General features: G+C 42.3%; 2 protein-coding genes across 10 annotated transcripts in view; one reads left to right on the top strand and one right to left on the bottom strand.

Moving 5' to 3' along the window:
* PHACTR1 (phosphatase and actin regulator 1) overlaps nucleotides 1-17,645 on the top strand; it is a 255,336-nt gene that overhangs the window by 214,642 nt on the left and 23,049 nt on the right. For all 9 annotated transcript variants that reach the window (XM_053396890.1, XM_053396886.1, XM_053396887.1 and 6 more), the window contains 3 exons: nucleotides 4,715-5,036; nucleotides 13,800-14,008; nucleotides 14,617-14,773. In XM_053396890.1, the coding sequence (XP_053252865.1) occupies nucleotides 4,715-5,036; nucleotides 13,800-14,008; nucleotides 14,617-14,773 (688 nt within the window). The remainder of the gene's footprint in view (nucleotides 1-4,714; nucleotides 5,037-13,799; nucleotides 14,009-14,616; nucleotides 14,774-17,645) is intronic.
* Nucleotides 16,454-17,645, bottom strand: part of TBC1D7 (TBC1 domain family member 7) — a 41,477-nt gene continuing 40,285 nt past the window's right edge. The window contains exon 9 of the transcript XR_008331547.1: nucleotides 16,454-17,350. The gene's annotated coding sequence lies outside the window, so the exon portion shown is untranslated. The remainder of the gene's footprint in view (nucleotides 17,351-17,645) is intronic.

The raw sequence follows: 17,645 nt of genomic DNA, 5'->3' as shown, positions 1-17,645 counted from the left end.
GTGTGTGGTAGATGCTCATCACAGCTGCCTTTAGGCTTCTGTCTCCACTAACATTCTTCTAATCTGTCCTTCAGGCCTTCCAGTTATAGAGGTTTCTTTTATATCCCTCTTTCTTTCAGTTTTCTTTTGCTCTGCTTCATAATCCGTATAATAACACACTAGGTATGCAGCTAGCTGGTCCTCTGCTCCAGGGATGCAGAAAGAATCTACAGGCCTCGCAACCTCCCTAAGCTGGTATTGCAGAGCACTAATGTCTGATTAAATTAGCTTTAGGCCCCTTTATGGCTTGTTTCAGTTGTCAGTGCCCCTCATGTCCATCTACCCACTGTGTCTCACCAATCTTATATGTCTTCTCTTCTTCCATAGACCATGTTGGTTGGTTGTGGCTACTTGCAGCGCCAAATTGTACTTACATAATTTGTCTAGGAACCTTCCTATGCATCTTCGAGGAAAGGGGAGAGTTTGTTTATTTCTTCTTCCACCCAGTTGTTTTGTGTGTCCTTACACTCTTTGCAGGCCTGCAGAAGCCAGCAACTAAAACCATTTTAGGAAATATAGGTCATTTGTTTGTCTGTTTGTTTGTTTGTTGCTTTATCTTGCCCATGGCACCCCAAAGCTACATACAACTAAACAAATGGACAGTAAACACCTCATAGTTACATTAAATCCAGGGTGAAAGAGAAATACATTTTTTAAAAAATCCCACCTACTACTAAAAGGCCACAGAGTTAAAGGGCAAAGGCCTACGTTTTTGCCTTCAGTTTGGTTGCATTTTTTAATGTTTTATTTATTGTTCATGACTACTTTTGTTATGTTGTAGTTACTGGGCAGGGTATAAAATTATTTATTTATTTATTTATTTATTTTATTTATTTATTTATTTATTTATTTGTTTGTTTGTTTGTAGCCCGCCCATCTGGCTGGGCTTCCCCAGCCACTCTGGGCGGCTTCCAAAAAAAATATTAAAATCCTCTAATACATCAAACATTAAAAGCTTCCCTAAACAGGGCTGCCTTCAGATGTCTTCTAAAAGTCTGGTAGTTGTTGTTCTCTTTGACATCTGGTGGGAGGGCGTTCCACAGGGAGGGCGCCACTACTGAGAAGGCCCTCTGCCTGGTTCCCTGTAACTTGGCTTCTCGCAGTGAGGGAACCGCCAGAAGGCCCTTGGCGCTGGATCTCAGTGTCCGGGTAGAATATTATAACAATAATATTATAGTTGGATAGCTCAGTTATAGCTGGGTAGCTCAGTTAGTTAAAGCATGGTCTGACAATGCCTAGAGGTTGCAGGTTTCAATTCTGGGTTTCCCCTTAAAAATCTGATGAATAAAAAAGGCAATGTGTTGCCAATGAACAATTTCTGATATCTCAATACATGGTACCTCGGGTTACATATGCTTCAGGTTACATACGCTTCAGGTTACAGACTCTGCTAACCCAGAAATAGTGCTTTAGGTTAAGAACTTTGCTTCAGGATGAGAACAGAAATTGTGCTGCGACGGCAGCAGGAGGCCCCATTAGCTAAAGTGGTGCTTCAAGTTAAGAACAGTTTCAGGTTAAGAACGGACCTCCCGAACGAATTAAGTTCTTAACCCGAGGTACCACTGTAACCTATTTGCAACATTAAGCCCCAACCTGGAAAACAGACCTTGAGTACCCTGAAGCCCCTTGCCTTGGGAGATGCCCAGTTATAAATCATAGAATTGTAGAATTGGAAGGGACCCAAGGGTCATCTAGTCTAACCCTCTGCCATGCAGGAATCTTTTGCCCAATGTGGGACTCGAACCCATGACCCTGAGATGAAGAATCTTCAAAACCTCAGAGCTGTGTGTCATAGCAGCGGAGGAAACTGCCTTATATACTGCCAGCTAGGTCAGTATTGTCCACATGAACGGCTCTCCAGGGATTCAGACGGTAGAGTCCCAAACCGACTTGGAGATGCTGGGGATCTTCTGTGTACAAAGCAGATGTGCTACCATTGAGCTACAGGTCATCCCTTTTATCATTAGAGGACAAAGCTAGGATTATAAAGCTAATCACAGGGCATACCTAGTTTAACCAGCTGATTGCCCTTAATCCCTCAGAAACTTTATTCATGGAAATCGAGGCAGCCTGGGGAAAAAAGAGCAGATCCTACAGGGCAACTTTGGGTTACTACAGTGGTACCTCAGGTTACATACACTTCAAGTTACATACGCCTCAGGTTACAGACTCCGCTAACCCAGAAATAGTACTTCGGGTTAAGAACTTTGTTTCAGGATGAGAACAGAAATCGTGCTCTGGTGGCACAGCGGCAGCGGGAGGCCCCATTAGCTAAAGTGGTGCTTCAGGTTAAGAACAGTTTCAGGTTAAGAACGGACCTCCGGAACGAATTAAGTACTTAACTCGAGGTACCACTGTATCTGCTTTTTGACTGCAAAGTGTCTTTGAGAGGGGATGGTTTGCAGTGGCAAAATGGGAGTGGGATACTTAATGGTCCCTCCACACTGCTTTTTTTCTTGAAACCTTTGCCCTTCCCTATGCATTTTTAGCCTTTTCAGTGGTTTTGATCTGTATTTAACTTGTGAACAAAGCTCTTGAACCTTACAGAGGATGCAGACACTGGGGGCTCCTAATAGTGCATGTGATTGAGGTTGTAGTTTGGCCTCAGGTCTCAGCGAAATCAAAATGGCTTATTTCCGAATAAACATGCATAGAATCTGGGTGTAAGGGTCAAAAGACATAAATTTCTAAGTTTCTTTATGGTGTCCTCTGGGGATATTATTAGATTTGCATAGTCTCTGGAAATGAGCAATCAGCTCTAATGAATCATCTTTTCCAAGCCGAAAGTAAATTAACCTTATTCCATTGCTAATTTCTCCAGAGACATCCTTGGGTCCCGTTTTGAAGGAATTCTTATAATGAGAATTCTCACAATCGAAATGAAGACCTTCGGGTTTTCAATATAGCTCCAGCAATATAGCGTGTGTGCGTGTTAGCGCTGAGGATTTTGTGATAATAAATTTAAGACACGCTGGGAATGATTAACAGAAAGTGATGGAGGGAAACGATTTGCTAGCGATTAGCAGGAACAATAGCAGGAGACACATGGCTGCAGAAAGAATTTCACTTGAAGTATGTCTTGTGAGGAATGGTTTATAAAAATTCTTCTCAGATTTCAACTTTTTATTTTTAAAAGTGTGTGCATTTTTAACTGGTTCAAGTACAACAATAGACTCTCTACCCCTTACATCTCCCATGTTGAGGTCTATGTTTCAGTTTCCCAGACAGGATGCTTGTCAAAACTGTGATGTCTGGGATGTGGCAGCATATCTACTAAACAATCCTTTCAACAGCAGGTTGGAAACATTTTTATGTACCCAGGCATTATAATTTCTATAATTACACAGAAAGGTAGAACGCCTCTGAACCTGGAGCAATCTTTCAGTCGACTTTATAATTTTTAACTGCTGCCTTGTATTACGGTTGGCAGTAGCAGTTTTTTGTTGTTGTTTTTATTTTGTTTTAATGAATCAGTTTATATTCTACACCTGCCCTGCAATCTATGGAACGGCAGTATGAAAAAGTTAGTATTTATAAATAAATGCAGGGCCAAGTTTTTTGTGGACCCTTAGTATTAGTGGCCACTCCTGGTAGGTCTGGAATTTATGTAGATCCTGAACCAAAGTGTAGGCCAAAGTGTTGATTTGCATTACTCCATTGATTATGAGGTCTTTGCATTGATTGTGTTTATATCCTTCAAGCTATCAACAGTCAATCACTTGCCTTTGTCAGTTTGTACCATGTGCAGTAACAGATAACGATAGCAAGAGAGAGGCTGGCACTGAACCAATGTGACTTACCTGTCATGTGACTGCAGTATGATTGCTCCTCCCCCTGCCCCCATTGTCAGTATCTGTAATATTCCTTCATCAAGCACAGCTTGAATATCACACCTACATAGATGGATCTGACTTATAGCTGGTACTTGGAAGCGAAAGACCCAAAGCAATGGATCCATCCATGTGGCAATGGTGGTATTGTCTCCCATATACTTCTGCTGCCATATTTGCAGGAAAGGGCAACCAAAATTAACAGGGGGCTGGAGCAACTCCCCTGTGAGGAAATACCGCAACATTTAGGATGTTTTAGTTTTTAAAAAATGTGAGTAATGGGGGGGGGGCATGATAAAGGTGTATAAAATTATGCAATGTGAAGACAAAGTGTATAGACAGAGGTGTTGTTCCCCCTTTGGTGGTGTTCGATGAACTTCTGGGATCATCAAACGAAGCTGAATGTTGAGAAATTCGAGGCAGACAACAGGAAGAACAGTGCATTATTGAACTATGGAACTTGCTCCCAAGTAGATCTAGTGATGGCCACCAACTTGGATGACTTTAAAAGGGGATTGGGGGGGGGGAACCATGGAGGAACAAGCTATGAATGAGTACTACAGCCCTGGTGGCTGTTGACTGACTCCAGGAGCAGTGGCAGCGTACCTCTGAATGTTCATTGTTGGTTAGCACAGGAGAAGGCTTACATGTTCAGATCCTGTAGCAGACTCCCTTTAGGCCTCTGGCTAGGATGGTGGGCTTAGTGGGCGATCCAGCAAGACTCCTCTTCAGTTCTTGTGCATGGGAGAGCACCATGAGGGGGAAAAGACTCCCATGCTTTTTCTCTTTTTTTGAAGGAGACCTGAATGCCCCCACCTCACAAGTGCTCATCTTTTATCTTCTAGATCCTGGTGCGCCTGTGAAACTGCCTTGTATGCCAGTCAAACTGTCGCCTCCGCTACCTCCAAAGAAAGTCATGATCTGCATGCCTTTAGGGGGACCAGACCTCTCCCTTGCACCCTATTCCACACAGAAGAGCTGCCAGCAACCATTGGCTTCGCATCACCACACGGTTCTACCGTCACACTTAGCACACCAGCATCAGTACGGCAGCCACAGCCCACATTTGCCTTCTGGATCCAGCACGTTGCCCATGCATCCTTCAGGGTGTCGCATGATCGAGGAGTTGAACAAGACACTGGCCATGACCATGCAGAAGCTAGAAAGGTAACATGGTGTTTTGAATTGTATTTGTCTGCTTATATAATAATAATAATTTATTATTTATACCCCGCCCATCTGGCTGAGTTTCCCCAGCCACTCTGGGCAGCTCCCAATCAAGTATTAAAACCAATACAGTGTATTAGAGTTTATAAAGAGAAATACAATACTTCATATCTACACAGGTCACAGTTTTGGCCTTGCCTCCTTCAGCCTCTGCAAGCTGGAGATAATTTTGCCATCTCTTTGCATGGGAGCATTCAGAAAGCAAAGATTCAACAACATCTCAATGGGTAGACCACATGCTTTGCACACAGATGGTTCCAGGTTATTTTCCCAGTATCTCCACTTAGGACTGGGAAAGACCTTCTATCTAGGACCCTGATGATGGTCCAGCTCCATAGAAGGCTGCTTCCCACCATCTGCCATCAGAGAAGGTGCCCTCCAAAGAGCGAATTTTGCAGAATTCACAGAAGCTGGGTCTCTCTGAGGGCAGGTGGCAATTGTTAACATACTTTAACAATTGGGTGTTAAGTGCTTTAACATGAGGGTGTTTAAGTGATGTATATTTCCCATTTTTATATAAAATTCCCCCCAAGTTATCAGAAGTTTGAGATACACCAGCCTATTCTGTTATGCAACATATCTCAGAATGGTGATGATACAACCATTGTTATTATTCTCGTCTCTTTTTCCTAGGTTTCAGCGAAGGACTTTCATAGTCTGGGCTTTCTTTTATTTTAAAAAAAGAATGTTATAGGCTGTGTGCGAATCAGACAGTTCCCATTGTCTTTTGAGATAATAACTTTCTGTATGTGATAGGCTTCAGTAATTTGGAGACCAATTCCTGTAAGACATTTGAAAGCGCTTTGGCATGAAGCCATTTATCTAGATTGCTGCAACCTGGAATTATTTCATCTTCAAATGCTTTGTATTTCTTATCATTTCATGTGCTTGTTTCACAGGTTTCTAAAAATATTCTGCTGATCAGTTCTAGTGGCTTAGGCATAATCGTGATGGTAATCTTCATTACAGTTCCTATTAGTGCCCTCATTTCGTTTCACTGTATGTATTTGGTGGTCGAGAAGGTAGTGACAGCTGACTTGGAATGAGATTGAGGCTCAGGATCTGTGCGGTTATGACCATTTTCTAAAAGGAAGCAACGTGATTAAGAAGATAATGATCAGATAGATGTTGGAGCTGAAGCAATATGCCCAAGGCAAACAAGGGGTCCCTTCATGAATGTGGCTTTGAAAGATGAGTAGTAGTGACCGCCTGGTTTAATAATCAACCCAAAATAATTTTATGGAAGGAAGTCTTCTGTTGCCAACTGCAATCACAATATTCTTTTTTTTAAAAATGATATTTATTCAGAGTTTCAAGAATACAGAAAAGAGGGGGGGGGACAAAAAAAGAAGAAAAAATACATAAAAACCAATACAACAACACCACAACAAAAAAGAAAAATACAAATCCCATATTACATCTTTCATTTGCTTATTTCCTTGACCTCCTCACACCTCCCTTTTTGTATTCTAGCTTAATTAATTATTTCAGCAAATTCTTTCCATCTTTCTCAATTTTTATTTGAATAATTTATCTTGACAGTCTAGCCTATTAATTAACTCAGCAAATCCTTTCCATCTTTCACCATATTCTGTTATTCAATTTGCCTTAATTTGTTTAACCTTATCTTACCATAAAATACCTTAAAACTTAATACTTATTTATACATAACTCCTTATATCATTTCTACTAAAGCCAGATAGTTTCATTCCATCATTTTCCCTAATATTCATTAATTTTACACTAATTCCCAAAATAAAATTTTTTCTTTATAGACTTTCTTCTAATTTTCATCCAACGTCCCTTCTTCCTGGTCTCGGGTTATGTCAGTCCTTACTGTCCATTCCATCCAGTCCATCAACCTGGTGATCTTATGTCCGAGGCCCTTAAGTCTCTTCCATGCCCCTTCTGCAGATTTTCTTCTTGTTGTTTATACTTGCAGTTTTCCTTGTCTTTTGTTGGTCTCTTTCTTAATTTATTTCCTTTCTCCTTGAGGAGTAGATCTCTGGGGGATTCCAGCCGATAGTTATTTCCATCTCCCCTCATCAGACCAGCCCATTCCCCACAGTCCCACTCCCCGCAGTCATCAATGTGATCCAGAAAATAGTTAACAGCGTATTTCAAAGTCCCTCCAAAGTTAAGAGCCTCCTCAGCTCCAGGCTCCCCCTGGCCCACTCCAAATTCAATCTTCAAAGACAGCAGCTTATGCTCCTGCAGGGCCTCGGATCTCTCCATTTGCATTACTTGAGGTGCATCCGCCACCTCCTCCATTATCATCTGCCCTTGCACTTGCCCAGTCGAACCAGTTTCCTGAGTTGGTCCCTGTATAATTTCTGTGTCAGTATTCCCTGTTTGTCCGCATTTACTGACTACAACAGTCATCAAGTCCAACTTCTCATTCATCAGATCCATCTTCTCATGCAAATGCTCCAGCAAAGCATTTGTTTTACAAAAAGCCAGCACCAAGACTTCCTCCCAACACATTTTTATTCAAGGTCAGAAGACTGGTCCCACGATCTTAATCTCGCAGCTGTAAAGTCCCCTAGTGGACTGCAGCAACAATTTAACAAGCTCCCTCTAGAGGAGACAATTTCTATTTGTGTTCATCTTTTTAAAACATATCCAACAAAGGAAAGTTACTTTCATTTTTCAAATATTTGGTTTCTTTAGGATGCAAAAGGCAACATTGGAATCAGTTTGTTTCTCTTTTTTTAGCTATCTGTCAAAATGTTCCATTCACAGTCAATGAACGTCTCCGACAATTTCTGTCTCTGACACCCCGTTCCCAGATTTGAGACGGTGGAAACTTACTTTTCTTTTACTCTTTCTCCTGAGGCTTGAACAGTCAAAATTTCCCCCCCTTTTCTCCTGCTTCCAAGGGGGTTTTAGTGGTTATAAATGAAGGAGATTTCGTCCTTTACAAACGACTTTCCAGGCTATTAGCTTACAAAGTTTTTGCTTCAGTCTGTTTACAAAAAGCGGAAGGCTTCGATGCCAAATTAGAATGTTTCTTGATCCAATTTTCCGTTTCTACTCATGGATACTTGTTTAGAGTCCAATTGTCCACAGGAAAAAGTCAGCGCTCTCTGGCAATGGCTATGCGGCTTCCCTCCGTGAAAATAGCAATCAGTTCGTAGCACCGCGCTGCTCACCTCACTTCGCTCCGGAGCCCCAAAATGGGGTTCCCCGCGAGTAGGGGAGGCGCTCCTGGTGCCCTGCCGAACCCCACGTTCCCAGGCTTCCTCCACCTGGGATTTCTAGCGGGTCCCCAACTTCGCCGCGGCGGGAAGACCCAGTTTCCACGGAGCCAGTTCCTCCAGTCGGAGGAACTCTGCCATTCGCCGATGGCGCTAACCCGGAAGTCCCCTGCAGTCACAATATTCATTCCACATGTAGTGTTAGACAAATACAGAATTAGACCATGCTTTGTGCTTTTGGAGTCTTCGAACTTTGCAAGTTTGCACACTTTTAGAGTAAGTGTTAAGTGTTAAACACAGACTTCTTCAAATCTGCTCAGACATGGAGCCAATGGAAACAATACTACAATCTTCTAGTGCCAACAAATCAGCCTGCTTGTTGGTTTCCCAAGGGCAATTATTTCTGTGTTATATTGAAGCCTATATTAGTATCTGTAACAGGATGTTAAGTCTTCCATCCCGTTACCTGAAAGTGCAACTTGGTTAGGGGAATTCTCAACAGCAATTATTGCAACGACCAGTCCTGTGTTTTCCTCTGGGGCAGTTTCTTCCATGTGCACAGGCTCGTGATAACTGTTAATTGCAAAATCTGGTCCATTGTAAATTAAAGAGTGGACACAATTCTGCGTGCAGTAAGAATGCTCACCATTTGACTTCACAGAAGCATCTGTTCCCCTACAGCAATAGATGTTCCCATTTCTAAACTCCTATCAAGTCTGCAGTTACTAGGGCATGCTTTATGGTTAATAAGCAGAAAACAGGTGATGTGATTTGTTTCTGTTTTCAACTACTAATTAAGTGTAGACTACTGAAAGTGAAGGTCTCTTATTTTAGGAGGAAAGACCCACAACATACATGTAAAGCACACCCTGAGAACTGAAGGATCCCCCTCACAGAGATACAATTCCCCGCACCCTTAACGAATTTGAGACACGTGGTTAGACTTAAATTTGATCCATTGGAGTTGAATAGCAATTTGGGAAGAGAGTACAGACTAGTATCAGTTGGAACTTCTGTGGTTATAAATGAACACCTCTAAAACACACACAGATACACATACAGAGAGAGAAGGAAAGTTGTAACAATGCTGCACCTTTGTGGAGCTTTAAGTTTCCCTGAATATGCAAGCATCACAATGTTTGTCCATCTTGGGAGCAGAGTATGGCTGCAGGAAGTCTGTTGTGTATTTTAGGAGGATCTGGCAAAAGGGAATCCTGACAATTTCAGGTTTCGTTTATTTAAAATGAAGGAGCATTTTCTAGCCCTCATGGATTCAGAGGAAAGATTAGAACTATGTGAACAGTGTCTGGTAAATCGAATCAAGGGCTGAAGGCAAGAATACTGGGAGTCTGGAAGCGGGACTGTAATTCGCTGAGTGTGTGCGTACTATTTCAATGGCTAATATGTCCTGTCTGACCGACCTTGTTAGCTGTCTAGACCTCGTTCAAATTTACTCTTCCTTTTTCTCTGCAGCACTATTTTATAGCAGCTAATAATAATAATAATGTGGCACTCCAAATAAACCATCCCCCTAAAAAATAAAAAATAAAACCTCAATTTTGGGTGCAGTGCAAAAATATGCCAAATTAGCAACTCAATACAAATGCACTTAACGTTTCAGAAATTTGATTTCATTGATGCAGTACTGAAGAGGGCGGCAGGGGCACAAAGGCACATAGCCCCCACCTATTTCCCGTAAGCCCGAAGCAGTAAGCTTTGTACCATAATAATACGCCAATTATTTCAGTTGCACTCAGTGTCAAAAATGATGTCTCTTAACTTCCACAATCCTCAGAAGATTAAAAAGCTGGTGGCTGTTTCCCCCTGAAAAAGCGCCTGCTCTTTTCATAATGCATGTGGACAAAGCATCTACAAAGCCGACATGTCCTGATACATTTTTAAGTTATTTTGCTGAGACATTCTCTGTTTTGGCAAATGTCTCCAAGGAGATTAGTGTAGATTTTCAGAAGAGATGCGTTTCATTTTTTAAGAGGTTGGTTATGCCAAATAGCGTCTCTTCTGGATGTTTTTGACAGCATTGCTGCTGTTAGTTCTGCTTGCCTCAAAAGAAAAATTAAACCTAAAGGAGATCTATTGCTGTGTATGTAGTAATGAGCTTTAACAAGAGATGTATTATCGAGACTACACATGCCTATAATATATGCACATGCCTATCATATGCATGCATTGTATAATGTACAGTATATTTTGGATGTGAAGTTATTGGATATTTTTATTTGGCCTGTTGCTGAGCTTAATGCTCAAATTTTAAAGCACATGAAATGAACTGTTAAATGTTTATTTTTGTTAGCGTTATGTTGGACTGATACTATACTTTTTTATGTATCATTAATTTATTACTGGTTATACTGTCAGTTTTTTATGTGAACTACTTTGAGTTACAGGTGTTATCTTTGGAAATGTGACGTGTGTATACACACACACACACACACACACACACACACACACACACTGATTACTATGACTGTATATATAAAAACTGCAATATATGCTGCCCTCCCATCTGCACTTACTCAAGAGAAAGCCCCACTGAAGATGGTCAAACTTACTTATGAGTAAACATGCATAGAATTGTGTCGCACAAATATATCTGATTGCAAAGATGTTTAGGCCTCAAAATAAACAGGGACTGAAAAGGCTTGAGTCCAGTAGCATCTTTAAAACTAAATTATATTAATTGACTATAAACTTTCAGAGGCTGTAACCTGCTCCTTCAGATATCAAGCTAACAGACAGAAACTGAACACAGGAGACAGAAGGCTGAAATTGGCAGACATGTGGCGCAAAACCACCTGATTGCCAGTTCTGCAAACAATATATTTTTATGTCTCTTACTTGAAGCTAGAGGTATGAAATGTACCTCCCAATAGCAGCCAGAAAAAGCAAAGCAAACTACACATGCGATGGAGCGGAAGGGTGTGGGAATTTCTCATTTACACAATTGAACCAGCTTTGGATTGGAAAAAAGGAGTATTTATCGTGACAGCCAGGCAAGGATCAGGGGCGGAGTGACGGGGGTGCGATAGGGGCGGGTCGCACTGGGTGCTACCACTGAAAGGGTGACAGATCCCGGGTGGCACTTACCACGGGGCCTGCAGCACGCCCTAGCCACACTTCTCGAGAGATGCAGTGGCTTGGGTGCGCACAGGCTCCACGGCTCAAAAGGTCCACCTGCTGCCTCCCCCCCCCCAAGCTGTAGGGCAGCTGAGGGAGAGGAGGCAGGTAGACTCCTTGGAGCCCCGCAGGCGGCTGCCTCCCCCCCGCACCGCTGGCCCCGCCCCCATGCCACCCCGGACACCCAATCGGATTGCTCCGCCGCTAGCAGGGAGTACAATCTCGTCCCTGAAGTATTGGAACTGTTAATGCTAGCTAGAACGTTGACCTGTAGTCACAAATGCTCTGTAGACTGAACATGGGACATTTCCTCTCGCTGTATGATTCTCATTTGCAATTCGGGACACGATCTCATAAATAACAGCCAACCGAGTGGAATTATGTCCAGAGAGGTGACATCATGGAAGGGGCATGGGTTCCACCTCCTCATGCTTGAAATAGCTTCTGCTTAGATGCAGGTCGGATTTCTAGTGGTAGCCCATAAGGGTATGCTTACAGAATGCAAGGTGTTTGTGTTGTGTGAGTATGTAGTGTGTTATCTTGGGTGCCCATCACCCATGCTGATTTCGGAGAAGGATTGACTTAGCATTAATCTAGTCTGAGGTGGGCAACTCCAGATATTGTTGGTCTATAACTCTCATCATCCCTGATCGTTGGCAACGCTGGGTTGGGCTGATGAGACTTGTGAGTCTAGCAATATTTGGAGAACCACAAGTTTCCTACCTACCACTGATCTAGTCCATCCATATACAGCTTTCAGAACTTAATCTATATGGCATTCACTGAGAGTTTCCTTTAATATAATGAATTGTTCCATGCTTTTATATTTCAAGGATATTATATTGGATTTTCCATAAATGAAAAGTTAATTGAAAGTTTTAAGGAGATGTTACACATTTCTATATCATTAGGAGGATTTGGGCTGACATTCGCTGTTTTTTTGGATAACACGTTCAACGTATAAATGTAATTAAAATCAAATACCGATGTTCCCATCCCAATTCATCACCAGTGTTTTTTTATTCTTCATAGCGCAAAATTTGAATATCTCTAGGCACCCATTCCTTCTCTTCAATTTGCCCAGCAACGATAAATATCTCATTATTGCTATTATGTTACGCCTGTAAAAATTAACAAAATTATCTCTTTGAAGTGTAATATAACCAGTATAACAATACAGTGAATGGAGAGAGTGCTTTATTCCCCAAAGGCACAATCCACAGGCAAACTTCCCTCTAGAAATTTAATAGGGGCCGTGCAAATTCAGCATCTTCATATATCTTTCACTGCTAACTGACACACTTGGTTAGTGTTAGACCTACTCGTTGATACTTGTTGAATTACATTATGCACTTGCGTTCTGATTTTGGCCAACCCATCCCTCACAACAACTCTATGTGCCTCCCCCTGCAAGTGCAGGTTGCTGTTCTGAATGGGTTGCCAGCCCACAATGGCTTTTCTCTACTAGTTCACATAAAATTTTTGAACTGCCAGCCAGTACGAAGTTGCTTAAATTGGGGCGTGTTATGATAAACTAGAGGACTGCTATTCATTGGCCATAGCACCCTTTATGGTAGGGAACTCCTTGTGGAATGAAAAGAGCTTTATGTGGAAATCCCCCATGAGTTGTGAATTTTGGTGAATGCCTCTTTCCACTTGCAAGCATTTATAGGTCCACTTATCTCTTGAGATCTGCAGACCAGGCCCAGCTTAGGGTTTCTTCCATTACAGAGGTAATACTTGTGGAGAGCATAACAGAGCCTCCTTGGTGGTAGCTCTCACACTTTGGAATTATTTGCGCAAATTGGCCCAGAACTCTGTTAGAAAGAAATGCTTTGTTTTAGGGAGTTTACAGTGTCATATGTTTTTAGTACTTCTGGTTTCTTATTTTATTTTTTACATTTGCTAATGGTCACTTTCTTTTCTGCCCTTTTTTGTTTAACTGGTGTGTACTTAGTGCTAGGCTGTGTATTTTTTACTGCCTGTTCAGTTGGATTTTTTGATGCATAGAAACTATACCATGAGTTCTGTGGAGAACAGGAGAGGGAGAAACATTTTTATATTTGTGCATTATGAGGGCAGGTATGCGCACAGTATTTAAAGCACTATCACAGTGGGCATTATCCAACTGGCACTCTTCACCCAGCATGAACTGAATCACATTGCAAACTTGTGGATCTGGATTGCCAGGGCTCATCCCAGGGCATGAAAACGTTCTGCATCCAGTGATTACACTTCCAAACCTGTCTCCTTGATGTAAAAAAAAAAAAAAATTACATCCATTCGAAAGGTGCTAGCATAACCTTTTGATGCTTGGGAAGCAAGTCATTCCAATGTCCTTCTCTCTCTCCCTCCCCCTGATTTCCCCAAGCTCTGGTCTGCATGGGGGAGACAGTGTCACCAAATGTGGACCAGGAGGCCTTTCAGACATGAGACAAGTGCCAACGGTTGTGATCGAATGCGATGACAATAAAGAAAATGTGCCTCATGAATCTGACTATGAAGATTCTTCATGCCTCTATGCAAGAGAAGAAGAGGATGACGACGAAGAGGAAGATGAGGACAGCTCAATATTTACAAGTAAGAGCTGCTCTGATAACAACACAGTGTTGTAGACAGATTTGATAGCCTTGGGAATAGGCACGAAGAAGCTCAAGGGCAGCAAGGTGACTCGCTCCCTTCTTAAAGTCCTTAGGTTCAAGGGCACATATCATTCCCATCCGCACGGTGGTGTGCATTGTGTTAAGGACTGTGGAGCAGGAATATGAGTGCAAGGCTTGTTTCCTTGCCCCACAGTCCTTCGTCTAAACTGCTGTTGCTTTGATGCAATGGAGAGCCTGTCAGGGGCTTGCTGCCCTCTTGTATCACGATGACGGCAGCAATAGGTCTTGGGTGAAAAAGACACGCTGTTTTCTGGGCTAAGGCCAGAGCCACTTCTGCATCCGCACTGCCTGTCTAGAGCTGATGTACAAAACAATAACTTGCATTTTCTTAGTAAGTAGCACACTGAATCAGCGGAAAGGCTTTTAAAAGAGGTTTCTAGTTTGAAGATCAGAAAGCATCCATCTTCCTATGTAGGAAAGGTTTTTAAAAAAACAAAGTCTGTGTTGCTGTGATCCTAGTGCTATAGATGAAGACACAGCACAGTCTAAAGTTCCATTCTCAAAATCTGCTTCTTTCTGCCCAAGGTTCCCTCGCCATGAAAGTCTGCAGGAAGGACTCTTTAGCCATCAAACTTAGCAACAGGCCATCTAAACGAGAACTGGAGGAAAAGAACATCCTACCCATGCAGACCGATGAGGAGAGGCTTGAGCTGAGGCAGCAAATCGGGACAAAGCTGACAAGGTAAGAACCGTGCAATTTCCTCCCTTTGGCCCGCACCAAATGCATAAGGCAGCTTGAGCTATCCAACTTTTTATTCTTGAACTAACAAGAATCTTTGGCAGCGTCCAGCCAAAGATAAGCACTTTCAATCCTAGAGCTTTCAGTAAAAGAGCTTTTGGGGCACTTGTTCCCCACATTTCCTCTGAGGAGCTCAAGGAGATGTGTGTGGAACCCACACAACCAAATATCGCACTTCAGAATAATCCCTTAATTTTCTGGCCCAGCCAGTTTTCAGTATCAACAGTTAGAACACTTGATCAATTTCTTTATACTATAATAATATTTCCAAAACTTCATCATTCTTTCCTGATCACTAAGGAATTGGCACATAATGACATAGATCTCAAGTTAAATTAAGGGAGTAAAACCCTTCTGGTCCTTTGGGAAAAGTTGAGATGCAAAGTACGATTCCAGCTGACAATTTTAACAACTTTTCTAACAGACTTTTACCATTCTAAAGGAAGCCCCCAGAGTCTTGGAACAGCCAGCTGATTAAATTACCTACATTATTTGCAGAAAGAACATAAAACATAGAAGAAGAAGAAAAACTCCACACATTTTTAGTACCAGACTTATTAGGAAATAATTATCACTGCTGAGACTGAACTAGATTTCTCCATCCTGACAAGAAAGCTGATTAAAATGTCTTATACAAATTCTTTCGGCTGTTTCAACTCAGGAGTAAGCACTAGTAGAGGCTTTTGACAGAACAGAGGTGAGCTCCATGAAGACAGAGAAATTGCCATAACAAAAAATAAGCTCAGGCTGCATTTGCGTGGCAGCTTACTCCATTTTCACAATGCTTCCCTAACTTTTAATTTCAGCATTATATTTGACTTTTCACATGATGTAAAAGCAGTTTCTGGAAAGCTAATGAAACATAGTGCGCGTCTAGTGCTCATTTCCTTGTTATTTGATTCCATTTAAATTTCCATTCACGATCCACTAAACCCAGAAAATCTCAGGAATAAAGTGATAACATTTGGGGTGCAGCTCTTCCCTGCCGTTTTCATGAAGGAATCATGAGGGAACAGAAGCACGCATGTGTGGAAAGGGGTAGGAGAATAGGGACATTGTTCGGTGATGCTCATTGTTGTACCACACCACACCCACTGGTGTGAATGGATTTTAGTACAGGTGGCGGCCATTTTAGGTGTGTCCAATGGAGGCACGATCATTGACACATGGGTCCTTTTTGACCCGGAAGAAGGCAGAACCAGGGCAGGTGGGACATAACAGGGCAGGGCATGCTCCATTGATGTGTATGGGTCCCGGGAGCAGAATCCCCACATGAATTGGTTGCCGCCTTGCCTGTATGACATGCCAGTATATCAGTCAAAAAGCCACAGTTGTTCCATAACACAACAGGTACTACAGTGTGAAAAGAACATATATATTGAGAGAGAGAGAGAGAGAGAGAGAGAGAGAGAACAGAAGCACTAGCATTATAATAAGGAAAACACAATATTCCCCACATTTAAATATACGCTCAGTGGAGGATACAATGGAATTACTCTCTCTGCAAGACCAGGGGCCAATTTGTCATAATTATTAAAATGACTGAAACATGAATCTGAAACAATACTAGGAGGAAATTACATTTTATTAAATATTTTATTTTATTTTTTTAAAAACAACCCTACTGATAATGGCACTGGGAGGAAAGTGAGCACAAGACATAGGAAAGGGGGGATTTGTGGCAGCAAAGGGTGGGCGGGGAGAGAGACATTGTCAACCTGCCCTGGTGTGTGTCTCTAGGAGAGACAGAGGGGTCTGGAATCATACAGTCTCGTGTTGGCTTCTTGGTCAGTAGTTTGGTGCTGGCTTCCAGGTCAGCATCCTTGGAAAATTATTCAATGGGTGTGCCAGCCCTCATCCCAAACCTGTTGCTCTTACACATCAGTTTTGTAATGTCTGGATCAAGGCAGAATTTGAATAGAACTTTATAAGAGCCAGGCAGTCAAATAACGTGGTGAGATATTTTGAGTCAGCCTTCACTGCTGCTTCTTCACACCCATCCCCCCCCCCTTTCTTGAACTTCCTTCTGCTTTCTTGGGTCTCCTGTCCCAAGAGGAAAATCCCTTCTCTGGAGCTGGCATTTGGTGGACAGAGAAATCCCTTATTGGCATTGATGGGATTTCCTCCTAATGTGAAAAATACTAGCTTTAGAGGAAGGATTTTTCTGAAGCAGGGGAGGAAAGGGTTGCATTCCTCCTCTATACCTGCTGTGATCCTGAATATTACCAGGCTCCTCTAGCTGATGTGATTTGAATTCAACAACAACAACAACAACTTCACTTTAAATGCAAGGATGCATTTAATGTCAGGCCTAGTTGGACCTCTTCCCCCACCCCATCCTCCAGACTTTGCAGTGGAACTCTAAAGGTTTCTGTTGCCACATGGAGAACTTGGTCATTGCCGCTCTGACTCATCATCATCACTGCAGTCACTGCAGCCTCGCTGTGCTCCTGCGCCTTCCCCAACTGTGCTGTGAATTACTCAGCGTTCTTCATTACACAAAAGGTTCTTCAAATTGCCCTGGAGGGAAACATAAACAGCCAAATGAGAACAGTTATGTTTACTAAAAGTTTGCAGCAATGAGGTCTGCGGCATTGGAGGAAATTGATTTTCTTGAATGAACGTTGAGAGTACTACTCAATGTGTGCACTGAGAACTACTGCAAGAATGACCTCTGTTGTCCATAGAATTGTCAAGTTGGATGGGACCCCAAGGGTCATCCAGTCCACCCCCCCTGCAATGCAGGAATCTCAGCTTAAAGCATCCATGACAAGATGGCCATCCAATCTCTGCTTAACAGGGAGCTTTCTGGGAT

Source organism: Podarcis raffonei, chromosome 7, assembly GCF_027172205.1.
Source record: "Podarcis raffonei isolate rPodRaf1 chromosome 7, rPodRaf1.pri, whole genome shotgun sequence".
Taxonomy (NCBI): Eukaryota; Metazoa; Chordata; class Lepidosauria; order Squamata; family Lacertidae; genus Podarcis; species Podarcis raffonei.
The sequence above is the reverse complement of the archived record's forward strand: the minus strand, read 5'-3'. Positions and strand labels throughout refer to the sequence as shown.